The sequence below is a fragment of the Urocitellus parryii genome, chromosome 10 (assembly GCF_045843805.1).
Source record: "Urocitellus parryii isolate mUroPar1 chromosome 10, mUroPar1.hap1, whole genome shotgun sequence".
Classification (NCBI taxonomy): Eukaryota; Metazoa; Chordata; class Mammalia; order Rodentia; family Sciuridae; genus Urocitellus; species Urocitellus parryii.
Window position 1 is genome coordinate 53,166,396 of NC_135540.1, and position 25,990 is coordinate 53,192,385.

The 25,990-nt window shown below is 32.6% G+C and overlaps 1 protein-coding gene across 1 annotated transcript in view; it reads right to left on the bottom strand.

Annotated features, from left to right (window-relative positions):
* Window positions 1-25,990, bottom strand: part of Tbck (TBC1 domain containing kinase) — a 224,468-nt gene that overhangs the window by 90,334 nt on the left and 108,144 nt on the right. The window contains exons 21-22 of the mRNA XM_026403170.2: window positions 16,922-16,958; window positions 15,783-15,944 (exon numbers count right to left, since the gene is read on the bottom strand). Coding sequence (XP_026258955.2) covers window positions 15,783-15,944; window positions 16,922-16,958 — 199 coding nt within the window. The remainder of the gene's footprint in view (window positions 1-15,782; window positions 15,945-16,921; window positions 16,959-25,990) is intronic.

The following is a 25,990-nucleotide window of genomic DNA, read 5'->3' on the forward strand; positions in this document are numbered from 1 at the left end:
AGTGACCATGAAGCTGTGAGCCAAAATAAATCTTTACTCTTTATTTATCTCAGCTATTTTGTCAGAGCAACAAGAAGACTGATATAGAACACTAGTCATGCATTTAGTTATTTGCCATCATAAGGTAGAGAATCTTTAGCAAAGGGAAGGAAAAATGACACTGAGCATCTACTATGCAATAAGCTTTGTATATTTTTCATTTAGTTTGTTTAATTCTTTCAATGATGCTTAAAGATGGGTATTGTAATCTTTCTACCATTTTTATTGAAGATGAAAAAGCTAAGAAAATATAAGAAAACAGACTTATGTTGTGTTCTACTATGGGTGGAATGTCTGAAGTTACTGAAGGGTTATAGGCATATTTTGTTATTTCCCAATTCATTTAGATTTGGAATAGGACCACCAGGTCTGAAAAGATCAGTTACTCAATTAAGCATTCCTATATCTGCTATTAAGTGATTTCTGCCAATCTCACAGCTGTTTCCACTGATGGCTACACAAAGAGGTCAGATTTCATCATTCTACATGCTATTTCTATCAAAAAATTCTACAAAACAGTTAAAACAAGATTTGAAATTTGAAATTATATGAGCAATGGCTAACACAGTGAAGTGTATTTTTTAAAAAAGCTCTATAACATAATTAACCTGATATTCCACAAGGAAGAGGATACAAACACCAACTAGAAGAAAAATATAAAAATCAAAGTTATTTTTCTCTACTCTGCTTAAGAAGAAACAGATATACTCAATTTATTTTAGAAAACTCTCAATTAAGATATTTACTATAAAAATTTATTAGCTGAAGAGAAAAAGCTCTTAGTCATCTAAATTTGTCTTTTTGCTCTGCTTAATCCTAAAAGAATTTCAGTTCATAGATTTTGCATCTGCAGTATTCAAATCAGTTTTACCCATCCGTCTACCCAGCACAATGTTGAAATCAAGTCAATGGTCCAGATAATTTTCCATTTTCCAATGGAAAATGCCAATTTGTATCTCATTCCAAAATATACTACTAACACCATAAACAGTTTATAGTAAATCTTGAAAATTTACTGGGGAAGTTTTAATTCCACCCTGATGGTCAGTACCGGCATATACCATATTCTCCATTCATCTGGCCCAAGTTACCTCTCCATTCCCAAATCCTTCCAAAGTACTTTGTCATAATCTAAATATAGCAAAAATATTTTGTGAACTGTATATTGCAGTGTGCAATTATTCTTATCTCTCTTCTGATACTACTATTTTCTCTCCTACATCATAATTATTTGAATAGCGCATTGTGAATAAAGCATGTACCCTAATTACAGTTCCTCAGGTTTGAACCAAAGATACTTTGAGATTCTAAGTGAAATAACTTATCTAAATTGGTTTCTTGATCCTTCTTCATAACTACTGTCTCTTTCAGAAACACTGAATTATGTTCAGCATGATAAAAACATCTCATGTTTACCTTTGTGCAAAAGTAGGTAAAATACATTTCAATTGAAACTTTCTTTTTATACTTTAAGGGCTGCTGAGTTGCTTCCTAGATCTATTGATTAGTTGTTTTAGTGGCACTTCTTTTTACTATTATCCAGTTCTCTTCAGCTCTCCTCTATATATGACCCGTATTTCTGTGAGGAGGATTAAAAATTAAAAACCATTATTTTATTTCTTGATTTATTTCATCATTTTGATGGATCATATTTTCTAGTAGTATACAAGAAAGGGTGCATAGGAGGAAACTAATTTGTAAACTTTGCATGTCTTTTATATCTTTATCCTGCCTTTGAAGGATGGTTTGACTATGCATAGTATCTAGAATTGAGTATTTTGAAATGAAATGAAAAAATGTTCTGTTTCTTAAAAAAACTTCCTGATCTTTCATACTTGTAATATATTTTTATAGTTACCTTTTTAAGGATATTCCTTTTTTCAGATTGGATGTTTTATACATATGAGCTGGGTTTGGTAACTGAGTGTTCATTAAAGGGGAAACTGGGGAGTAGTTATTTTGTTAGAGGACACTTAAGTAAGCTATTTCTATTTCAGGGGAAATACAGTTTCTCTAGGAAATTCTTCCATATTCTGAATTACCTATTGACATCCTTCTGGGAATTGATTATGTTGTTAGGGAGTGGGGCAGTAGTTGGGGTTATACCTATATACAGTCACTTAACTCCTCTCATGCTTCTTGACTTCAGTTTGAAGACTCTCTAATTCCATCATGTGAAGGACAATCTATCCATACATGATAATGTTTTACTGAAGTAAATAAAGATTGTCTTTTTCTATACCAACTCTCCTTCCATTTTTGTATTTCCTTTTGTGTTGGGAAATGTCACAGTTGCTGTGGACAATGTAAGATACAACTCAGAGTAAGATAGAGATACGTTCAGTTTGGTGTAATGGCAGATATTTACATTTGAAATAACTTATGAGTACTGACAATGATTTTCTTTGTCACCAAACTGAAGCCTAGCTCCTTATCAACTTAATTTTAAATTTGGCCTATACAGCCTTGACAAAAAATTAACAGTTTACAATAGCTTAAGACCACATCCCTAGGACAACACTAGCCTTTTTTAAAGTGCTTGCCTGTGAAAACACAAGGATGCCAAAAGAATTTACTGTTAGTTCCAATTGGCGCCTGAAAAAAGAGGCCCTGTCTTCCTGTATCCAGTGGGAAGGTAGGAGCCTAATAAGCATGAATTAGCAAACCCTATGGGTTTCACATGAATCAACCTACATGCCCCCTGTTTTGTAATTTCGTTTTTACCTAACTCCATTAAGCTACTGCTTACTCAGTTCATTCTGCCTTTAAACACCCAATAACTTCTGTATAATCCAAAAGTGAGTTCACATCTCACTGGACTATTTCTCTTATTCTCACTACTTTATCTACTATCTGCCTTTATTTATCTTTAACATTATAGTCAAGTTATTGCCAACTCTAGAAATGGTTTCTGGGAGTAATTTCACTACCCTCTATGCAGGTACAGGGGATATAATGCAAAATGAATGTGTTCCAACACTGGAAACTAATGGGTAGCATAGGACAAACATGGTTGAAATGTACATAGCCCAAAATCAGACTATGAAAAATTCTTCCACATATTAAACATACAAAACAGTAAATCAAGAATTTGACTTTTTTGAGTACCTTTGTCAAAGGAGAAGTATTTTCCTTTCAGAAATATATTTAATAATGCCACATATATAGTTAAAATACACTAATAACACTTTCTCCTTTTTTTGATAGAAATTTAACAAAATACATTTGTGTGTTTATAGGAAACAAACCTGAAGCACCACAATAAATACAACTGTGTAAAAAATCATTCTTTATGCATTGCTACGATCAAAAGTAAAAATTCAATCAACCCTGCAAGTGGAAAGACTGATTACTATTTTCTCTATAAGAACTAATGAACATTATTGTCACATTGCAAGGAAAGTATGAAGCCAAAACATTAAGAAAAATATCTTGAGAGATGTGTTAGATTTTAATTAACAAAGTTATGGTATTTTTCCATTTTGTAATTTGTTGTGATCTCTTTGTTCATTCTAAATGATCTTCCTTTTAAAAAATATTTATTCTGGGCTGGGGATGTGGCTCAAGCGTGCTTGCCTGGCATGTGTGCGGCCCGGTTCGATCCTCAGCACCACATACAAACAAAGGTGTTGTATCCGCTGAAAACTAAAAAATAAATATTAAAAAATTCTCTCTCTCTTAAAAAATTTATTCTTTATTTGTAGTTGGGCACAATACCTTTATTTTATTTATTTTTATGTAGTGCTGAGGATGGAATCCAGAGCCTCGAATATGCTAGGTGAGCGCTCTACCGCTGAGCCACAACCCCAGCTCCTCTAAACAGTCTTCAATAGCTCAATTTAGTACTATAATTTATATCCTTTTTGAAAAAAGGGCGGCCTCCCCACATTGTATAAGCTTCAGGCCAAAAATATGACTTCTTCTGAGATGGTAGAGGAGCAGACCCTTGCCTGGCAGGGGCAACAAAGATCTGTGTGGGTGAAGAAATGAACCATTCCTTATGCCTATATTCAAGTGAGTGTTCTCTGGTTTCTTGCCTTTGAGTAATTCACTGATCCACACTTAAGGATTGTTCATAAGTAGTATCATTTGCAGCCTAAAAAACTAAGTAAGGATAAAATGTTACTAGAAAGAGAGAATGTGTGAAATCCATCTAAAACATTACAAATTTCTCAGGACTTTTTTTTTCATGGAATTTATTTTGATCCAGAGTTAAATTCAACAGAAACTGTTTTACCATATTCTTGAACTTATCTATGTGCAGCTCTCTTTCCGTTGCTTGGAACACAGCATTTTAGAGGTGTCCAAATCATCTTCCATACTACTGTTACAATCATTTTTCTAAAATATTCTACTTTTTTTTTTGGCTTAAAGCATTTCTTTTTTTTTTATTGGTTGTTCACAACATTACACAGCTCTTGACATATCATATTTCATACATTAGATTCAAGTGGGTTATGAACTCCAAATTTTTACCCCAAATGCAGATTGCAGAATCACTTCGGACACACCCACAATTTTACATGATTCCCTATTAGTAACTGTTGTATTCTGCTACCTTTCCTATCCTCTACTATCCCCCCTCCCCTCCCCTCCCATCTTCTCTCTCTACCCCATCTACTGTAATTTATTACTCTCATTGTTTATTTTCCCATTCCCCTCACAACCTCTTATATGTAATTTTGTATAGCAATGAGGGTCTCCCTTCATTTCCATGCAATTTCCCTTTTCTCTCCCTTTCCCTCCCATCTCATGTCTCTGTTTAATGTTAATCTTTTCTTCCTGCTCTTCCTTCCTGCTCTGTTCTTAGTTGCTCTCATTATATCAAAGAAGACATTTGGTATTTGTTTTTAGGAATTGGCTAGCTTCACTAAGCATAATATGCTCTAGTGCCATCCATTTTGTCATTTTTTTAGTGCTGCATAATACTCCATGGTGTATAAATGCCACATTTTTTTAAATCCATTCATCTATTGAAGGGCATCTGGGTTGGTTCCAAAGTCTAGCTATTGTGAATTGTGCTGCTATGAACATTGATGTGGAAGTATCCCTGCAGTACGCTCTTTTAAGGTCTTCAGGGAATAGTCCGAGAAGGGCAATAGCTGGGTCAAATGGTGGTTCCATTCCCAGCTTTCCCAGGAATCTCCATACTGCTTTCCAAATTGGCTGCACCAATTTGCAGTCCCACCAGCAATGTACAAGAGTACCCTTTTCCCCACATCCTCGCCAGCACTTGTTGTTGTTTGACTTCAGAATGGCTGCCAATCTTACTGGAGTGAGATGGTATCTTAGGGTGGTTTTGATTTGTATTTTTCTGACTGCTAGAGATGGTGAGCATTTTTTCATGTACTTGTTGATTGATTGTATGTCCTCCTCTGAGAAGTGTCTGTTCAGGTCCTTGGCCCATTTGTTGATTGGGTTATTTGTTATCTTATTGTCTAATTTTTTGAGTTCTTTGTATACTCTGGATATTAGGGCTCTATCTGAAGTGTGAGGAATAAAAATTTGTTCCCATGATGTAGGCTCCCTATTTACCTCTCTTATTGTTTCTCTTGCTGAGAAAAAACTTTTTAGTTTAAGTAGGTCCCATTTGTTGATTCTTGTTATTAACTCTTGAGCTATGGGTGTCCTATTAAGGAATTTGGAGCCCGACCCCACAATATGTAGATCGGAGCCAACTTTTTTTTCTATCAGACGCAGAGTCTCTGATTTGATATCAAGCTCCTTGATCCATTTTGAGTTAACTTTTGTGCATGGCGAGAGGAGGGGATTCAGTTTCATTTTGTTGCATATGGATTTCCAGTTTTCCCAACACCATTTGTTGAAGATGCTATCCTTCCTCCATTGCATGCTTTTAGCCCCTGTATCAAATATAAGATAGTTGTAACTTTGTGGATTAGTCTCTGTGTCCTCTATTCTGTACCATTGGTCCACTCGCCTGTTTTGGTACCAGTACCATGCTGTTTTTGTTACTATTGCTCTGTAATATAGTTTGAAATCTGGTATCGCTATACCACCTGATTCACACTTCCTGCTTAGAATTGCTTTTGCTATTCTGGGTCTTTTATTTTTCCATATGAATTTCATGATTGCTTTATCTATTTCTATAAAGCATTTCAATTGCAGGGAGAATAAAGCCCAAATTCTTCCACATGTCATGCAATGTTCCCTGTAAACAGTACTCCATATATTCTCACCAGTTTTTATCACCACCACTATCTTATTCAGTCCTGATATCCTTCCCTTGCATCCTACTCTTTAGTCATTTTACCAGCATCCTACTTACATTAAGATGGCTAGGAAGTTTCATACTTCTGTGTCATCTTTATGTCATTTTCTAAGCTTTCAGTGTTTTCTTCCCATCCTATTCAGGAATATAATATCTTTTTTTATTTTTATGGTCCCACTGCAATAGTACTTTCCTGTCATATAATAAAGTTTGTTAAAAATGTATGGAATGAATAAAGTTCCTGACCTAATATCTCACAGAAAGTGAATGAAATTTTCTGACACACAATTCATTCACTTTAGATTTTTTTTTTTTTACAGCACAAAACACTAAAGCAAAGGTGGTTAGTTTTCTCGTTGCTAAACATTATTGAACAAGACTAATTATACACATATATACAGATACTCTTTAACACATATATGCATATACACACTCATTATAGAAAGTCACTAAATATTTGTTTGAATGAAAGAAAGAATGAATATTTAAACATAATTTTGGCAATATCTAAGAGGAAATGATGGTACAGTGTGCTACTGGGCTCCTGATTTAATTCACCCAGCCTTCCAAATGTGGTACAAGCTCATGCAATTCCTGCAGCATTTTGCTATGCATTTATCATACCTGCTGCTTAATGCCTACAATGCAATGAGCATAAATAGAAAATTCAATCAACACTACTGATATGTGTATACTTAAATTGTTTTCTGTTTTTAACATAATTGTTTTTAAAAGTTAGCAGTGGGGTGTACTATACTATAGTGCAAAGCAGCTGGTGTTGAAACAGAGTACACCTCAGGAAAAAGAATAATGCAGAAGCTTGGAATATTTAGCACCAGATCAGCTCAGTCATCATTTTCTCTTTCTTTTACACTTAGTGGTAATCACAAACAAAACAGGAGTCTTGATATCTGTGGCAACTACAGCCTTGTGTTCAAGTTCATTAAGCAGTTTTTCTATTACTTATAATTTATACAGAATAATTGAAATGGTTTTAATTTTTCAAAGGAAATGCAGCAGCTTGTAATAAAAATAAGAAAATTCTAGACTTTTCCTCTATGCTACATAATTTTGAAAAGAGCCTAATAACAGCAGTATATTCTTCTTCTTTACAATCTGGTCTGTTCATTTGTTCTATTTTATTTTAATTGACTTGACACTGCACTCAGAGAAGGGACATGTGATTCAGAAGTTATTTTCTATTCTGTTGAAGATCACCATTTAAAACAGGCCACATATCAAATTACTTTCATTTTTGTGCTAAATGTAAAGAAACAGAGGGCTAGATAGGAGAGAAAGATAAAAGGGGACCCACAAGTATTATCACCTTATTAAAATACAAACCACATATTGAACAATACATGATAAGTGCCATTTTTAAACACATTTTGGTTCTTAAATTCTCACTGCAACAACATCAGTGTGTGTGAGAAAATTTTAAAGATAGTTTCTAATCTTTAAATGTTTCTGTGGTTACTCAATATACTTCAAAAGTAAACAGTATTCTGAAATAGCAGTTTGAAAACTCAAAGCCCATATAAACTGTCAACAGTAAAACAAACAAATTCCATCATTGATATCTTGTAACAGATATGCTGAATCACTCTGATATAAACTATAAGATAGTTTTTGGATTGGTCACAAAAATTAAGAGTAGAAACTCCCTTTCGATCTTAAAATAAATAGACCGTAGTGACAAACTTCCTTATTAGATTTTTTAAAACTTGGGATGTGATCTAAAATGTAGCAGTACTCTAATGAAATCTTAATTTTCAAGGTAAGTGGAAAATTCATATCAATCCTGACTTTGTTTTTCATTATAGTTCCCAACATCTAAGAAACATTGTGACTTTGTAAACTGTTTACTTGTTGCAAAATTAGTTCTGTTTTAAGAGCACCTCCGAGATCAGTGTTATGAGAATTTTTCCAGCTTTCCAGAATCATGTCACAATATGAGAGACTTCACCAGTCATGCCATTGACTTTGTGTTTTCCATAATCATTTATTTCTGCTTAGAAGTCATGTATTGTGACATCTGTTTTCAAATTTCTCCCTTTTTACAGAAATAATGCAGTTGTGGCTCCCCAAGAAGATTGATATAACCTGAGATTTTGAAAATAACTTTTTCATGGAGTTTTATTTTAGTGACTATAGAACCATGCAATCCATGTAAATAAAACCAAATCAACTACTTTCTCATTTATCTTTAGCCACCTTTCAATTCAAGAGAATTTAATATATCGTCTAAATAATAAATCATCTAATGTTAATATCCAGCTTTTACAGGTGGATGGGGAGAGGGCCATAGATAAAATCTCCACATTTAATTTCTGTTATGACTGTGCTTTTGCAAATCCAAGATGTACATCCATGGACATCACATACTTACAAGCATTAAGTGTGAATAATTAATGTACTCTCAGCTTAAGGTAAAATGGCCTCATTCTTAAAGACTTGACAATATAAAACTTCCACTAAACAACTGTGTGCTGCAAGGGTAACTTTCACCAGAACAATTCTTTACCTTACAGCAGGCTATGAGCCAGGAAAAAAAATTATGGATTACTACTAGTATCACTTATGTTAAAAAAATGCTTTGTTTAACCCAAGATGGAGCTCCTTTAAAGGAATGTACACAGACAAGAATGCTCCACAAATATCAATATAGCCATTCATTCCTATTTTGGTAAGTGATGCTATTTTCAACAGTACATTTCATTATTTCAGGGACATTGAATTGAAACCAAATATCTCTATAAATATATATATATATATATATATATATATATATATATATATATATTTTTTTTTTTTTTTTTAAATATCTTGAGCAGGATGCTGTATGCTCCTTTTTTGTCTGTGCTCTCCATCCTCTTTTCTAGTCACCTTCTCAAAAGGACTTCCATCAGTTTGTTGTTTGGGGCTTTTCAGCGCTTTCTTCCCTCTGTGTAGTAAAGTCTGCCTGTCATTTCTCTTTTCAAACAAAGAAGTCACAAATCAGTAGCCCACTGGATATAGTCAGTTATATTTGACTCAAGTTTATAGATTTAAAAAAAATTGAGCCACTGTTTACAATTGGGAGATTATACACCAATAGTATTGTAATCCTATTTCATTTATATCTATCCCTAAATGAACAAATAGTTCTCAATTTTACAGTTAAAAATCTTTTTAAATACTTTTGAAACTTGGGAAATAAATAATATACATTCTTTTAATATTATACTACATAATGTTGAAATTTTTCCCTATGAAATTTATTCCTCTCATAGAGGAAGACAGAACCAACAAGGTTTATTTCACTGGGTTCCACAGCTTATGAAATTATACGAAGCCTTCTTAACGGAGGAGAGCAAATAGATATGCTGCCAGACTCTGGAAAATGTAGGAAAGAGGGTTCCTTTGTTACATGGAGGTGGGAGAACTCCCATCAGTCCCTTTCATGTTTTCTTAGAACTCAACCCCTGGGAAGAGAGGGTCTTAAGACTGGTCCTTGAGTGGGCTGGGGTTGTGGCTCAGTGGTAGAATGCTCGCCTAGCATGTGTGAAGCCCCGGGTTTGATCCTTATATTTTATCACATGTAAATAAATAAAATAAATGTATTGTGTCAAACTACAACTAAAAAATAAATAGGGAAAAATAAAAAGAATGGTCCTTGGGAAGTTGGGGAGGTCTCCATGTTTCATGTTGTAATTGTTGGCTCCAGGTCTCTGTTCTTACTAAGAGCTCAACTTCTTGGGACTTCAACTGACTTCTTTCCACAAAAGAACAAATCTATGTAACCAGCAATGGGGGGACAGCTCAGTATGGCTCTGTCCTTATGACTCAAGGAGCTTGTCATGCATATTAGGGTGAATAAAGTTATATGTGTGTATACTCATGTAAGTATACATGTGGGGGATACATCACCTCTATAGATTGGAAGTAAGCCAGACAAACTTAAAAAAAATGCCATTCACTGTAAAATCAGAGTGTTGTCATTGTTTAATGTTAATGGTTTTTGATAGTTATTGTAAATAAATATTGCATTTTGAAATTTATTCCCACAGGCAGTACAAATGAAAGAACAGCAATTAATAAATAATACAGAGAACTTAGTGAATAAATAAATACCTACTGTATCTATGTTCTCCTCCTCCTTTTTATGTTGCTAAGTCCTGAACTAAATATTTTTTATGGTGTGTGTGTGTGTGTGTGTAATATATATAATATATAGATTTTTGATTACTGAAAGGATATTTCATATCTAACATGACATCTATCCATTATCCATTATCCTGCAAAATATATTTAAGAAAAATCCAGTGTTGGTATGTATGTCTTTGAATTAGTTTATAGTTCTTGCCAATCATGCATTCCCATTCTGAAAGTTACAGATGCCATCAACCATTTGCATGTACTCAGAATATCTCACAAAACATTAAAGTATCAAATGTTTACAATCTGATAAGTTAGGAAACTAAATACTTAAGTTGTGGTGTTTAGGATCTCATTACATTTATGTGGATAAAGGAAAATATACTACCAATTTTTATGTCAATATGGAAAAGTTAAAAAGTGTTTTAATACTGAGCATTATTTGCCATTTTCAAACTAAATTTCCACCCCACCCCCAACATATGCTATGCCTGAATTTCAATGTATTTTTTTAATCTTTTCTTTCTTAGAAGTTGTTTTTTAATACTTACCTAATTAGGGTTGTCCAATGTAGCAAATATAAATGTAGGAGATGAAGTAAAATTGAGTCTCAAATAAACAATGTTCATTTGGGATATATTTATTTTAGTAGTATTATCTGAAATTTATATATAATGAGGCATACTGATTTTGTCTGACATTCAAATGTCTTATAATATGACTTATACTATAACAAAATGGTGTACAAAGCAAATCTTGGATTTTAAAGATTTTAGACATGTGAGGAAGCTAGGGAACTCCTTAATATTGCTATCTGGTTAAATGCAAGGAAGGAAAATAGATTAAGTCTTGATTTCACCAATCACCTGCTAGAGGTCCATGAGAACTTATAACCAAGAATAGGTATCATCCTTCTCCCCTTCCCTAGCACAAGAATCACCAGAACTGCCTTAAAGTCAATGGAATTTTTAGTAAGACTAGATTATACAATTGACTTTAATCAATATAAACACCTTTACCTATCCACCTATAATTCCACAACACATATAATACTTTCTGAACTAGTGAAAATAGTGAGATGGTACTAATATTTTTCATGTTTTTGTTGAAAATTAAATCATATTACAAAGTATGTAGGTGATACTAAAATGCTTAAATTTCATTCAAAACTTTTCTATTAAATTAAGCTTCTCTAATTGAAAAATCACTACACAACTAAGATTTTTCAGTCAAATGCCGATTTCTTCCTATAAAAAAGGATTTGAAACTTTTCATATGCTGAAATCTTTCAGTATACTATTACCTTCTAAACAGTTTATATATGCATATTTCTCCCAATGTTAAAGCCATTATTTTAATCTCAGAATAAGTTAAGGTTTCTTCCATACAGATTTACCATTATTTTTTCTACAGAGTTCTCTAAGAAAAATATTCCTGCCTCTAAATATTTCTGTCTTTGAAAATAATCAGTTTTTTTGTATAACCTCTGGGGATTAGCAAGGATGGCGGAATGTGATGGTCATCATATACAAAATACATGTATGAAGATTTGAATTTGGTGTCAACATTCCTTATATACAGAGATATGAAAAATTGTGGAATATATATGTATTAAGAATTGTAATGCAAAAAAAAGGAGTACACGTATAATGGCATAATTTGGTGTGAACATACTTTATATACAGAGTTACGAAAAATTGTGCTGTATATGAGTAATAATGAGTGTAATGCATTCCACTATTGTCATGTATTTAAAAATAAGGAATATAATCAGGGATGCATCGTTATTGATATGTTCAATTGATACTCAACTGTACAAAGGAATATAAAACAAAATAATAAAACAAAAAGCATTTAAACATCTCAGTTGTCAGAAATCCACTCTAAAATTATTATCCTTTTGGTTTTACTTAGATATTATTCTTATCTTCAAAACTGCTTGGATATATCTCCAAAGAAAAATTTAAAAGCCAAAGAGGGTACTATAGCAGAATATCAGAGAGAGAGAACAAAGACTGGGAAACCCCATATTGTAACTGAGTTTAAAAAGTGGTAACCTTGGAAACTACTCTCTTAAAAGCAGCAGCCAAAATCCATTATTAGATGGTGGTATGAAAAGCCAAGTATTTCTCCCAAAATATCCTGCCATAGCTGAGCATGGTGGCACATGCCTGTAATCCCAGCAACTCAGTAAGCTGAGGCATGAGGATCACAAATTTGAGGCCAGCCTCAACAAATTAGTGATGCCCTAAGCAATCAAAACCCTGTCTTAAATAAAACAATTAAAAGGGTTAAGGATACAGTTCAGTGGTAAAGCACCCCTGTTCAAGCAATGTTAAATGTACCAATCTCAAAGTAATCTGTTCTAGTACAAGCATGGCACACATACCAATACATGTCAAGAGCATTCAGGAAAAATTTCTAGCATCGTTTGTACTTTCTTGGAATGTAAAATCACAATATATCATCTTCTACAACGCAACAATTTTTGATCAGAAGAACTGTGATTTTCTGCTGAGTTTCCCCTACAAAAATGAAAGAGGTAGTATTCAATGAAGAAAAGGAGGACGAATGGACATGGAACTTAAGTATAATTTCATGTTATATATTCCTAACAAATTTAAAATGTTAAATGCAACATATACTTAAAAATACTTGTGTATTTTACTGTATTTACTGAAAATTTTGCAATGTACAGGACTCTTTTTCCAATGAGAATCAATAACTTTTTAGAGTTTCCCTGGCTAATATGTATCATATCTGGGATATGAACTCATATCTATCTCACCCTATAGACCATATTCTCTCAGCAGCAGTATCCCACCTCAGTTTCCCAATTTACACAGGTAGTGAATGGTGGAATCAACACTCAAACCCATGTCAGTCTAGACTCCCAAGCCTGGGTTCTCTATTGACTATAGTGTGATGTCTATAAGCAAGGAAAAGAGATAGTCTTCTTACTAATAATGTGTACTTAACATTAAACTTATTTGATTTTTCAGGTAATTCTTCATTAGATTTTGCTAACAAATCTGTGTGATCATTAATTTATACAAAAGACAATTGGGGAAATTGCTTCATTTATACTACCAATAGGAAAGTATGTTATATAAAATGAAAAAAGTGAGGAAAATTATAACAACAGTGACTTAATGAAAATAATCACTTATATAGTTTTTTAGATATACTGACTTAATACAACAATCTATGCATAGAATACTTACTATTATCATTCTCATATAATCAAAGATGAAAGGATTAAGTCATTTCTCTAAGGTTTCACTGGTGAAAGTAGTAGAGGCAGGATCTGAGCCTAGGTGATATCACTGCATATTTCATGCTCTTAACAACTAGACTATTAAGAACTAAAAAAGATGCCTATCATGTTCACAAGGTTCCCAACTGGATAGTGTTTTTTTTTTTGTTATATTAGTGTCAATACACATTTTGTACAGTGAATTGTCAATCTCCTTTAGTAAAGAACAGAGTTAAATTTGTTCTGTTTACTGATTATTTAAACTCAGATAAGTAGGAGTTCAGTAAAGCATAACATATTTACTGAGTTCAAATTAATGCTTAATCTTAGCCTTACTTTATCTAAAAAGTCTGTCTCAATAATTGGAAGTGAAATATACAGTTAGCCTATTGGTCCTTTCTTTGTAGACTAGAAAAATAGCATATCTGTTTCACATATGTTCTACATTTACATCATCTAAAACTTTGAGATGTTAGTGTGCAAAAGGTTACTCCAGATTCAGTTTTTTAGATTTCCCCTGGTCACTTCCAAATTCCTTCAAGAATTGTTGAGGGTAGGAGAATAAAAAAGACAACTTTTAAAACCTACCTGAGAATGCTATCTCAAATAAATGCACTGTGATTAAAACAAAACACAGATGTACTTAAAGACCAAGTTTGCAATGAAAACCTTTATGCTTTTTGAAAGAGGTAATATTTTTTCTTAGAAGCCTCTCTCTCCCCTAACAGGAATCATATACAATGACCAGAATAATGGCATTGTGGATCAGGGTAATTCACATATAAAGAAGGTGTCCTATTTTCAAAGGTTAAGGAAGAGAGATACTTTCTCAATTATTCAGTTATAACAAATGTATATAGTTTTATTATTTCAGAAATAATATTTTTAGTGGACAAGCAGAGTTACTACTAATTTGTCTATAAAAAATTAAAACAGATTCCTTCACTGGTGTTTAAAGGAAATATTTATATACGAAATAGGAAAGGCATTAAATTTGCTTTATTTCAAAATGCAAAATCAGCATTTTCAATATACATATTTTTATAACTGACCAGAAAAATTCTTTTAATCCTAATCAATCAATTTCTATTTACTTTGGCAAGTTGAGAATGACAAGAAAACATCTGTAGGGTACAGACTGTATTCTTAGGTTATGAAACTAGCTTCTCTGTTCCTGTTCAAAACCAAAAATAAACAACACAACAACAAAAACTTGACAATTTTCATAAAAAATTTCCCAGAAAAAATTAAAGAACTAAACTATTATTTGTTTACATATGAAATAACACACTTTAATTAAAATTTGATAAATTAGCTGATGGTGATATTTTTAGTTTTGGGGGCAGGAGAAAGGAAAAGTTTTAAATTACCCCAAGGCATTTTGTTACTATTTTCCCCCCAAAAGATGAAGATTTTCAACAGACAGATAATACAGAATGAAACACAGATCATCCACTAAAAATAAAAAGCAGATAGGAAGCAGGTTTCTTATTCCTTTCGAGGCTTAATACAGATAACTTTAGAGTACCTTTCTCTATTTATTTGGTTTTCAGGAAAATTTATTTCGTATGTAATTTAAAGTGTGTTTATTATCAGTAGTAACTTGTGCTTGTCTGAAAATATGAAGGACAGCAAAGCAAAAAGGAGAAGGAATGGAATCAAAGAAATACTGTGAAAAAAGTAGAATTTTTCTACCTAAAACTATTTCAGTTTCTGCAAAAATAGCTTTTGTACCCCACTTTCACAAATTTACTTACATTCTAAGAGCCACGCTAGTTTTTTTTTTTTTTTTTAAATCACAGCATCAAGTGTATAGTTGCTATCCATTTGTCTACATTTAAGCATTCAACCCCTAGATTTACAAACTCCTCACTTGGGAATACCCTATACAACTTAACTTACTATCTTGTATGGTATGACAGAATTCCACTGAACTTTGATTTGTACCCTGAAGGGCAAAGTTTCTTTCTCTCTCTCTCATAAATTTTTCCTCCTTAAAATTGTTATTGTCAGGTCTTTTGGTCACAGCTACAAAAATGCTAACTAAAACAATGGCTTAAAAATATCTCATTATTTTACACTTAAATTACATTTAGTTATTCCATTTATTTAGACCTCTACCTGGTAAATCAGAGAAGAGAAGAATGCATTCATTAAAGCCATTAGCCAAAAGCCGGTCCCGCAGTTGCTGGAGAATTGCTACTCCAATACAGAATGGGAAAGAGGAATTTCCAAGTAGTAAAGTATCCCAGAGGTGGAAAATTTTGTGCAGTGGAAATACATCTGTAGAATGATTTTTAAAAATTAATTAAGTTAAAAATTAAAATAAACAACAATAATAACCTGCTTGACTAGATATATCAGTATTATTTTATGGTCCAAACTATTCTTTAGGAGCTAATATTACAAACTGTTTTTATAAAATGTTTATTTAGTTTTGTCACCTTATAGCTTCCTAAGGTCTCCTTAAATTAATTAATTATCATATCAGTCAAATAGATGACACTTTCTAACTTATCAATATTGGTATATATGTACAATTCATAACATTTCTCCCCAGAATTATTTAGTTATATTATTATACAAGTTTATTTATGTAGATAAACCTTAAAATTGTTTTATATACAGTAAGGTTACATCCCCATTATGTGTTATAAACACCTGCTTTATTAAATATTCATCAAAAACATCCTTTTAACAGTCTTCTATTTTTATAACTCCTTTTTTCATTTAATAATATTGTGGATATCTTCCCAGGCCCATGCATACAGATCTATTCCAAATATTATTCCATTTATCACGTGTACCATATTTAAGTAAGGATGTTCACTGTATTAATATTTATAAGTAAAGTACAACATTCACATAATCTGCTTAATTTCTAGGAGTCCTCCTAGTTTAGAAAATAAAACTGTGAGTTATTATAGAATCTCTAGAAATTAAGCCTAATTTGGTTGTAAAATATAGCCTTGATACCTTTAGATAAACCCCACAATTGATGTTAAATACTGTTTTCAAAGGGGGAAAGGCTTGAATGAATATCATGAAATATAAAATAAATTTTCAACCTATACAATTCTCATTTTAATGTTCAGGGGTCAGAACAATTGGAATTATTTTATACTCACCTTTACCATGCAAGAACCACACAGGGGATGCATATTAAATTTGCTTAATATTATTACAAATATAAAATGTCAGGGAAGAATAAAACTGTATTTTTGCTAATACAATTCTAAAAGAGGAAAAATAATACTTACGAGTAAACATGGTGAGAAACCAAGGGATGGCATAGAGCTATGAGAAGGAGTACAGGGGATGGATAAAGAAGAAATGAAAGACAAAATTAGAATGATCGCCAATAAACTAAACTGAATAGTTAAAAAAAAATTCTATGTTTTGGTCTATTCCATTGATTAAAATAAAAAAACAATGCAGGTAACTATAATTATTGCCACAAATACTTTATTTTGTAATATCTGTCTATATTACAAATATAGATGACTTCTTCAGGAATCATTCACAGAATACCTTCATTTGATCAGAGGATACCCTCCAGATCATAGCTAATTCAATGCCATACTAGTATGCTATTTTTAAGGGTGCACTTTTCAGTGACACAAAAATACTGCTGAGATTTTAAAGATTCTTGTAATAGTTAAGCTTATGTGACAAAGTGATTAGATCAGAGGACTCAGGTATCTGATTAAATAATATTTTGGGGTGTGTCTCTGATGGTGTTTCCAGATAAGGTAATCATTTGAATCAGTGCACCAAATAAAATACATCATCTTCCCAGTTTGAGTGGGCATCATCCAATCTATTTAGGGCCTAAATAGAACAAAGGTAGAGGAAAAATAAATTAACCCCTTCTTTTCTCCTGCACACATTTTATTGGAGCACTACAGTTGTATATAATGATGGGATTTATTCTTACATAATCATACATGCATACAATTTAACAATATAATTTGGCCAATATCAATCCCACAACTTTTCTCTCCCTTCTCACCTACCCCCACTTAATCCCTTTGATTTTCCTGAGATTCCCCACCACCTTTCTTTTCCTTTTTCTCTCTAGCTTCCCCATGAGAGAAAACAAAACCTTTGACCCTCTGAGTTGACTTATTTCATAGAACATAATGGTCTCTAGTTTTACCTATTTTCATTTTTCTTTATGGCTGAATAAAACTCCATTGTGTGTGTGTGTGTGTGTGTGTGTGTGTGTGTGTGTGTGTGTCACATTTTCTTTATCCATTCACCCACTGTCAGATTATAAGGTAATCATTTGAATACCTAAGCTGGTTCCATAGTTTGGCAAATGTGAACCGTGCTGCTACAAACATGCATGTATCACTGTAGCATGATAATCTTAATTCTTTAGGATAAATACCTAGGAGTCGTATAGCTATATGATGGTTCCTTGCCTATCTTTTGAGGAAGCTAAACATTGATTTCCAGAGTGGTTGTATGAATTTACAATCCTACCAACAGGGTAAGAGTGTTCCTTTTTCTCCACACCCATTCCAGCATTTATTATTTGTATTCTTGATGACTGCCATCCTGACTGGTGTGAGATAAAAATCTCAGTGTAGTTTTGATTTGCATTTCCCTAATTGCTAATGATATTGAACATTTTTCATATATATGTTGGCCATTTGTATTTCTTCTTTTGGGAAGTGTCTATTTTATTCATTTGCCCATTTCTTTTTTTTATTAGTTTCTCAAGACAATACAATGATCTTGACATATCATACATTTGATTCAAACAGGGTATGAATTCTCATTTTTCCATGTGTACAGATTGCAGGATCACATTGGTTATACAGCCATGTATATACATACAGCAATCCTAGTGTCTGTTGTATTCTGCTGCCCTCCCTATCTTCCCCTCCCCTCCCCTCCCCTCACCTCTCTCTACCCAATCTACTGTGACACTTTTCTCTCTTTTTCCCCCTTCCCCCTCATACCATCGTATATGTATTTTGTATAACGATGAGGGTCTCCTTCCATCTTCTGTGCAATTCCCCTTCTCCCTCCCATTCCCTCCCACCTCTCTTCCCTGTTTAGTGGTAATCTTCTTCTCATGCTCTTCCTCCCTACTCTGCTTTGAGTCACCTCCCTTATATCCGAGAAGACATTTGGCATTTGTTTTTTAGGGATTGGCTAACTTCACTTAGCATAATCTGCTCTAATGCCATCCATTTCCTTGCAAATGCCAGGATCTTATTATTTTTTAGTGCTGCTTAATATTCCATTGTGTATAAAAGCCACATTTTTTTTTATCCATTCATCTATTGAAGGGCATCTAGGTTGGTTCCACAGTCAAGCTATTGTGAACTGTGCTGCTATGAACATTGATGTAGCTGTGTCCCTGTAGTATGCTCTTTTTAGGTCTTTTGGGTATAGTCTGAGAAGGGGAATAGCTGGGTCAAATTATGGGGTATGTGAGTTTTTGGTGTGAAATTTTTGATTTTTTTATATATTCTAGATATTAGAGAACTAAAAAAAAAGAGTAGCTAGATTTCTCAGTCTGTACGTTCTCTATTCATATTCCTAATTGTTTCCTTTGCTGTGCAGAAGCTTTTTAATTTGATGCCATCCACTTATTAACTCTTGGCATTATTTCCAGAGCTGTAGGGATCTTTTCGAGAAAGTTGTTGCCTGTACTTATATGCTGGAGTGTTGAACCTCTATTTTCTTCTAAGAGTTGCATAATTTCTGTTCTAATTCCTAGGTATTTGATCCACTGAGTTGATTTTTATGCAGGGTGAGAGATACGGGTCTAGTTTCATTCTTCTACATATTCACCCCTTTTTTTCTATTTCATGGCTTGAGATGATTTCTTATTTAATCTTCCCTTGCTCTTAGTCACCTAGGCTGGTTTTATGGTTTGGCAAATGTGAATTGTGCAGCTATAAACATGGGTATGCATGTGTCATTGTGAACTTTAATTCCTTAGAATAAATACCAAGGAGTTATATAGCTGGATGGGTCACACACTAGGACTGTCACTAGCAAGTTTTAAAAACCAAAAATAATTTGCAGAAAAATCTGAAAAAGCATGAAGTTTATTTTACTGTATGAGTAAATACAGGATACTATTAAACAAAGACTTGTACTTCCTATAGAGCTTAAATAAATATTCTTTTGGTACCCATTAATTGTAAATTTATGAGTAGAGTTGCACATTGTCTTTACATTGTACACAATGGAGTATCTATGCTATCAAAATGCCAGTCAATAACTATTCAATTATATAATTCATTAAAACATAAGTATTATAGTAAAATAAAGGCTATTGATCTCCACATCATCATTTACACAAGTTGAAATGTAAATAGTCCTTTTTAGAGACATTACAAATTCAAAAAGGGAAAGACATATGTGTCTTCATAGTAACAAGTATGAACTGTAGAAAACAGTAGTATCTAACAAAATACAAATTATTCACCCTAATTCTTCACCTTTGATTAAAATTTAAATTAAAAAATTAAAAGAGATTAGTTCCATCACTATTATTCAATCTTTCTTTTATAAACATAGCATCAATTATATTATTTGCTACTGTTTTGAGGAAAACCAACTGTCACTAAGAATATTTGCCAAATTAGTTCAGCAATTAACTAATAGTACCTTTCACCCCATTCTATCCTATCTAATTATTAACTTCATCAAGATCTATAGAGGGATTGTGCTTCTGAACAAGATGGAATAGGAATCAGATCTACCCTCCTACTTGAAATGCATACAATTTAGACAGAATATATGAAACAACAATTTGCAGATCTAGGATATTAGCATGTAGAGTAATGCCTGAGAGGGGAAATACATGAAATGAAACCTATAACTGTCCAGAATGTCAGCTTACTGACATTCTGCAAAGAGTTTTTAGGCCATTAGAGGAAGGAAAAAGCCAGGAAGAGCTTGGTGGTTGTCCTGAGCTAAGGAGGCAGAGTTGGGAGAGTGAGGAAGTCAAGGTGGCTAGAATCTTCATAATTTTAGACAGAAGAAATCTGCTTAGAGAGAAATCCCCAGAAATTGCATAGGGTTCCCCCTCAAACACTGCTAAATACTAAAAATGACATCTATATAAGGAAACTACATAAAGTGGGGACCTATTTAAAATGATCAGAGGCAAAAATTGCCAGACTCATACAAAGCCCAGGTAGTTTCTTTTTACACAGGTCAGTGCACAAAGAAAAATAAAAAACTAAAACCCAAACTGAAACCAAACCAAACCAAACCCCTGCAATAAACAAAGCACTGTATAGAGTACTCAGAAAGTATTGTCTTAGTAATAGCATAAAACTATGCTCACAAATTATGATGTTCTAGTACCATCGAATAAAATTTAAGAGGAGGCCTTGAAAAGATGAAGTTGTTTTCTATATAACTTAACTACATCCAAGATACTATACTCATGGTCACTCCCAAATGGCCTTGTCTTTCTATTAGCACCTATCATTCCAGTCACTTAGGTTGAATAAACTTAATTTTAAAGTATTTCATATCAAATCCCATAGGTGTTATTTCTCCAAGATCTCCTCAGTCTGTTGTTTCTATCCCTTCATACTGAACCACCCTTGTTTTGATTATCATTCCTTCTTTATCAGCTATGGCAAATGTTTCATAAGTATTCAACCTACTTTTAATTTCTAACTGCTTCAATATTTCCTTCAGCCAAATTTACCTTTCTAAAAATAAAACTGTGATCACTTCATTCTCCTGTTCTATCATACCAATATTTTCCTATAGTATACCAAATGAAGTGTACACTAATATTTAGGCCATCACGTATTAGTAAAAACAGCCAAGGACTGCAATGAGGAAATAAGCACTTCAATTCTAATTTTGACAAGTCAGTTCTAGTCACCTCTTACCAATTAAATTCAGGTTTAAAAAAATGGCAGTCTGTGAGATTGTAATACCTGTTATTTATACTTTCTATATTACTTTTAAAATCTTAATTGAAAAAATATTGATATTTTTGCCTTAATTTCTAAAGGTATTGGTACAGTTTCATAATGTTATCTGATATAGAAAAAAATGACAGTATAATAAGATAATTTTGAATATCAGGCAGGTTTTAATTTTTCAAAAAAGCAAATAAATTTTAAAAATTTGATTACAAATATAAAATACATATGCTTTCATAAAGCTAGAGAGATTTTAGCTATTTCCTCATAAAAGTTGGAAACTGAAAATGAAAAGAAATCATACATGCTCTAAGTATTTTCTCAGATCATGAAATTACATATGCATGTTTTGGCTAGTGCTTATCTGTATAGTCAGCTAAGTAAATACTGCCCCCTAGCAATAGTGAGCAAGAACAGCTATGTTTAGCATTTCATTAGGTCTTTCCACATGGTCTGGCATTGTAAACTTCAGATTTATCAATAAGAAAAGCAAAAGTGGGAGTTCATTATCTTGATTTTGAAAAGGAGAAAATTATAGTCAATGATGTGAAAGTCTATAAAAATAAAAAATTAAATAGGAAACATTTCTTAAAATATAATGGAAGGAAAAGAGACTGCCAAGCACTATTATACAGGTTGAGGTGGATTTATAAGGTGTGTTGAAATGACAAGAAATGGAAAGAAAAGAGACTGCCAAGCACTATTATACAGGTTGAGGTGGATTTGTAAGGCATAGCCTAAGGAGGACAAGTTAATATTTACAGTCTTACTAGTTCTTAGAATTAACAAGCTTTAATCCCCTCTCAATTACTGAGTTCACAATATTTTAAGTATGTTTATATGAAATAGACCTTCTACTTTCCAAATTTATAGGACTCTTTATTTGCTATATATCTGACTTACTGTTGTCTTCTTGGCTATATGTATAACATGGGTTAACAAAAAAGGAAATTCTGAAAAAAAATAAGAAAATGTTCCATAAAATGTTTGTATTGTTCCACTGAACCACTCATTTTCAAAAAGCATTCTCTTTTTAACAATGAAGAAAGATGGTGTTTTGTGCTATATCAGGATACATTCAACGGAATAAGAATGGGTTTCATGTAAGCAAAAAAAATACCTAGTATAGGCAAAAGCAGTACTAAGCGGCTCTCCCTAATTAACATTACTCCCTGTTCCTTATTTTTTTAAGAATCTTGGTGGGGCTCAGGGGGACCTACCTTCATTTTCATAATCACCAATAAAGGTATAATAGTCAGATGGTGAGAATTATAAATCTATAAGAAAACAGTAGATTCACAGAATAACTCTTTGGAATTTTTTAAATAGAAAAACAATTATGGGGGCTGGGGTTGTGGCTCAGTGGTAGAGTGCTCACCTCGCACGTGTGAGACCCTGGGTTTGATCCTCAGCACCACATAAAAATAAATAAACAAAATAAAGATATTGTGCCCATGTATAACTAAAAATAATATTTAAAAAAAGAAAAAACAATTATGTTCAGATATTTTTAGGAACTATTAATATTGAAGCAAAAGATGACTTATTGCTAAAATAAGACAACCAATTTTACTACAGGCTTGTATGAAAACTATTATGCTAGTGCTATGTCAGATAAAAAGAAATACAAACATTTGAATCATATGTATTTGAATCATATGTATGAAAGGACAAATAAAAATAAAGGATAATGGAACACAGCTCCTGGCATATTAATTGCCCGTTGACTTAAGGTTCTTGAATCTGCAAAGGTTTGAAGATTAGATTATTGAATCAGAGAATTTCTAGGATATGTGCTCCCCCACTTTCTCAAAATCAGAAAATTAAGTCATGTGGTATTCTTTAGTGGGTTATTGATGACAGATCCTCCAGTGTTAAAATGCAATTTTTTTTAACCTGGTCATTTGTCTGGTTCAAGACTTGAAACCTCTTAGATTGTCTTCTCTTCTTAATTAACCTGTTTTCTCAAATTGCATTATCACCATTATTTTATAAAACATTTTCATCTACTTCAACTTATCTGAGTCATGCAAAAGTTCTGTGGTTTGTCAAGATTGGTGTTATTTATTTTTCCCTATTTATCGGCAAGTCATCTAAGGCTTGAAGCAGGTCACAGGTATATATTATAAAGTAGAAAACAGAATCCAGGACTTCTAATTGCCAGTCTTCTATTCTTTGCACTATATAAAAGTGGTTGTGAAGACTAAAGCAAGTTGGCTTATAAGTATTTTTCTATGTTGTCTATTAATAATATAAAATTTGGGTAAATCACTCCCCAAATATTCAATAAGTCTGTTTTGTAATTTTTAGCCTCAGATTATTCCAAAGAAGTGATACCATAGAAGTTTCTGTAATAAATGAAATATACTATATTTACAAAAAAAATACCATTTTCAAAGTCCTCAAAATCTAACAGTCAAAATAATATAAAAAGCATTGATATATTCCTATGCACATATAGCTAAAATTGTAAATGAATAAAAAAATTCTAGAAAGCCTGGATCATATTACACTTGCTATTTTATGAGGTTCATAATATTAGATGTACCCATACTTCAAAAATAGAAATAAAACAGAAAAACACTTAATTTATCTGTCATAAAAGATGATAATTTCTGAAAGATCAAATTAAGGATCATAAAAAAAGGAATGAAAAACTTCTGAATTATATTTTTCAAGAATAAGTATTAATATATATATACAACTGTTGTAAAATATAAAATTAATACAGTTATATGTTGGGCCTCTTCTCTGGTTTCTAATAATTCAATTTACATATAATATTTTGATAAAATTTTTATGACATTTACATTCTATACTGTAAATGTAACATAATTGTTCAATCTCAGGCTTATTTTATTTTTGGTACTGGGAATTGAAGCCCCAGAGACATTTTACTACTGAGATATAGTCTGGATTCTTTTTATTTATTATTTTGAGACAAGGTCTTGCTAAATTGCACAGAATGCCCTTTAACTTGTGGCTAGGATTACAGGTTTGTGTCATCCAGTCTAGATCAATGTTACATTTAAATGGGCTTAATGGTTCACCCTAGTCTTTCAACAAGTTCCTTGAATTTTTAATTTTATTCATCTTTTTGGCTGAAATTTGACATACATTTTTGTGTTCATATTCTCTAATAAAAGCTCTTGGGGTTGTATTCCCTTAATTCTTACCTTCTTAAGAATGCTGTCTGCTACTTTTATGCTTGCTACGCTATATTTAGCTCCTATGCAATTCTTGAGTCAACTTTCTTTCTCTCAAAATTTATACACAATTCTGCACTGGGTGTTGCTGTGAAATCTTTTCTGAGATTATTATTATGTATTTTTGTACTTTTTCATTTTACTATGTAGATTTCCTCACATCTATTCATTATGTCGTTGACTGGGTTTATACTTTATTCTGGTTTTTACTCTTTTAAAAAGCTATTATTAGGGCTAGGGATATAGCTCAGTTGGTAGAGTGCTTGCCTCATATGCACAAGGACCTAGGTTCAATTCCTAGCACCAAAAAAAGCTATTATCAATATTATTAATATAATATTTTCAAATATCTTTGTGCTCCTTCAGTTCACCATGCTGGCTCATTCCTGATTATTATTAATCTTTGAATGATCCAGCTTCCAGCTAAAGGTTAAGTCAGTGTGTGAAGGAAAACAGAATGAGGAGGTCAGTTGATTACCTTTACATAAAATCTACACTAACTGTAAATGATATCCAATTTTAGTTTTTGAGATTTGAGTAGTTCTAACTACTTGGGCTGATTAATATTTTGTTACTTTAGAGGGAACAATTATCATATAGGTTTAAGGGATCCTTCTATAAATCTATGTTACTGAAATCTTAGTGATTTTATTTTTCCTATACTATGAAATATTTTACGATTTTATACAAGTAGGAATTATTTTATTATGAATAAATTGTTCTATTTATGCATTAAAAACATAATAATAATGGAATTGCTGAGTTCATTTGGAATTGTCTTAGTCCATCTTGTGTTGCTATAACAAAATACCACAGACTAAGAAATACCACAGACTAAGTTATAAAGTGGTTTGTTTAACACCCAGTTCTAGAGGCAAGAAAGTTCAAGAAAGGTATATCTGGCCAGTGTATTTTGCTGTATCATAACACTGTGGATGACATCACATGGCAGTAGTATTTGTAAGAGTAGCCAGCACCAAGTGAGGAAAAGAGACAGACCAAAGGGATAATCCAGCTTGCCTTATAACAACCCGCTCCTGCAAGAGATAATCCAATCATGAGGGACAGGGCTCACTCTCATGAGATCCAATCTAGTATCATGAGAATTAATAATGTCTCAAGAAAAACAATCCATTAATGAGGGTAGTACTCCATGACCTAAACACTTACTATTAAATATCACCTCCTGAAACTGCCACATTTA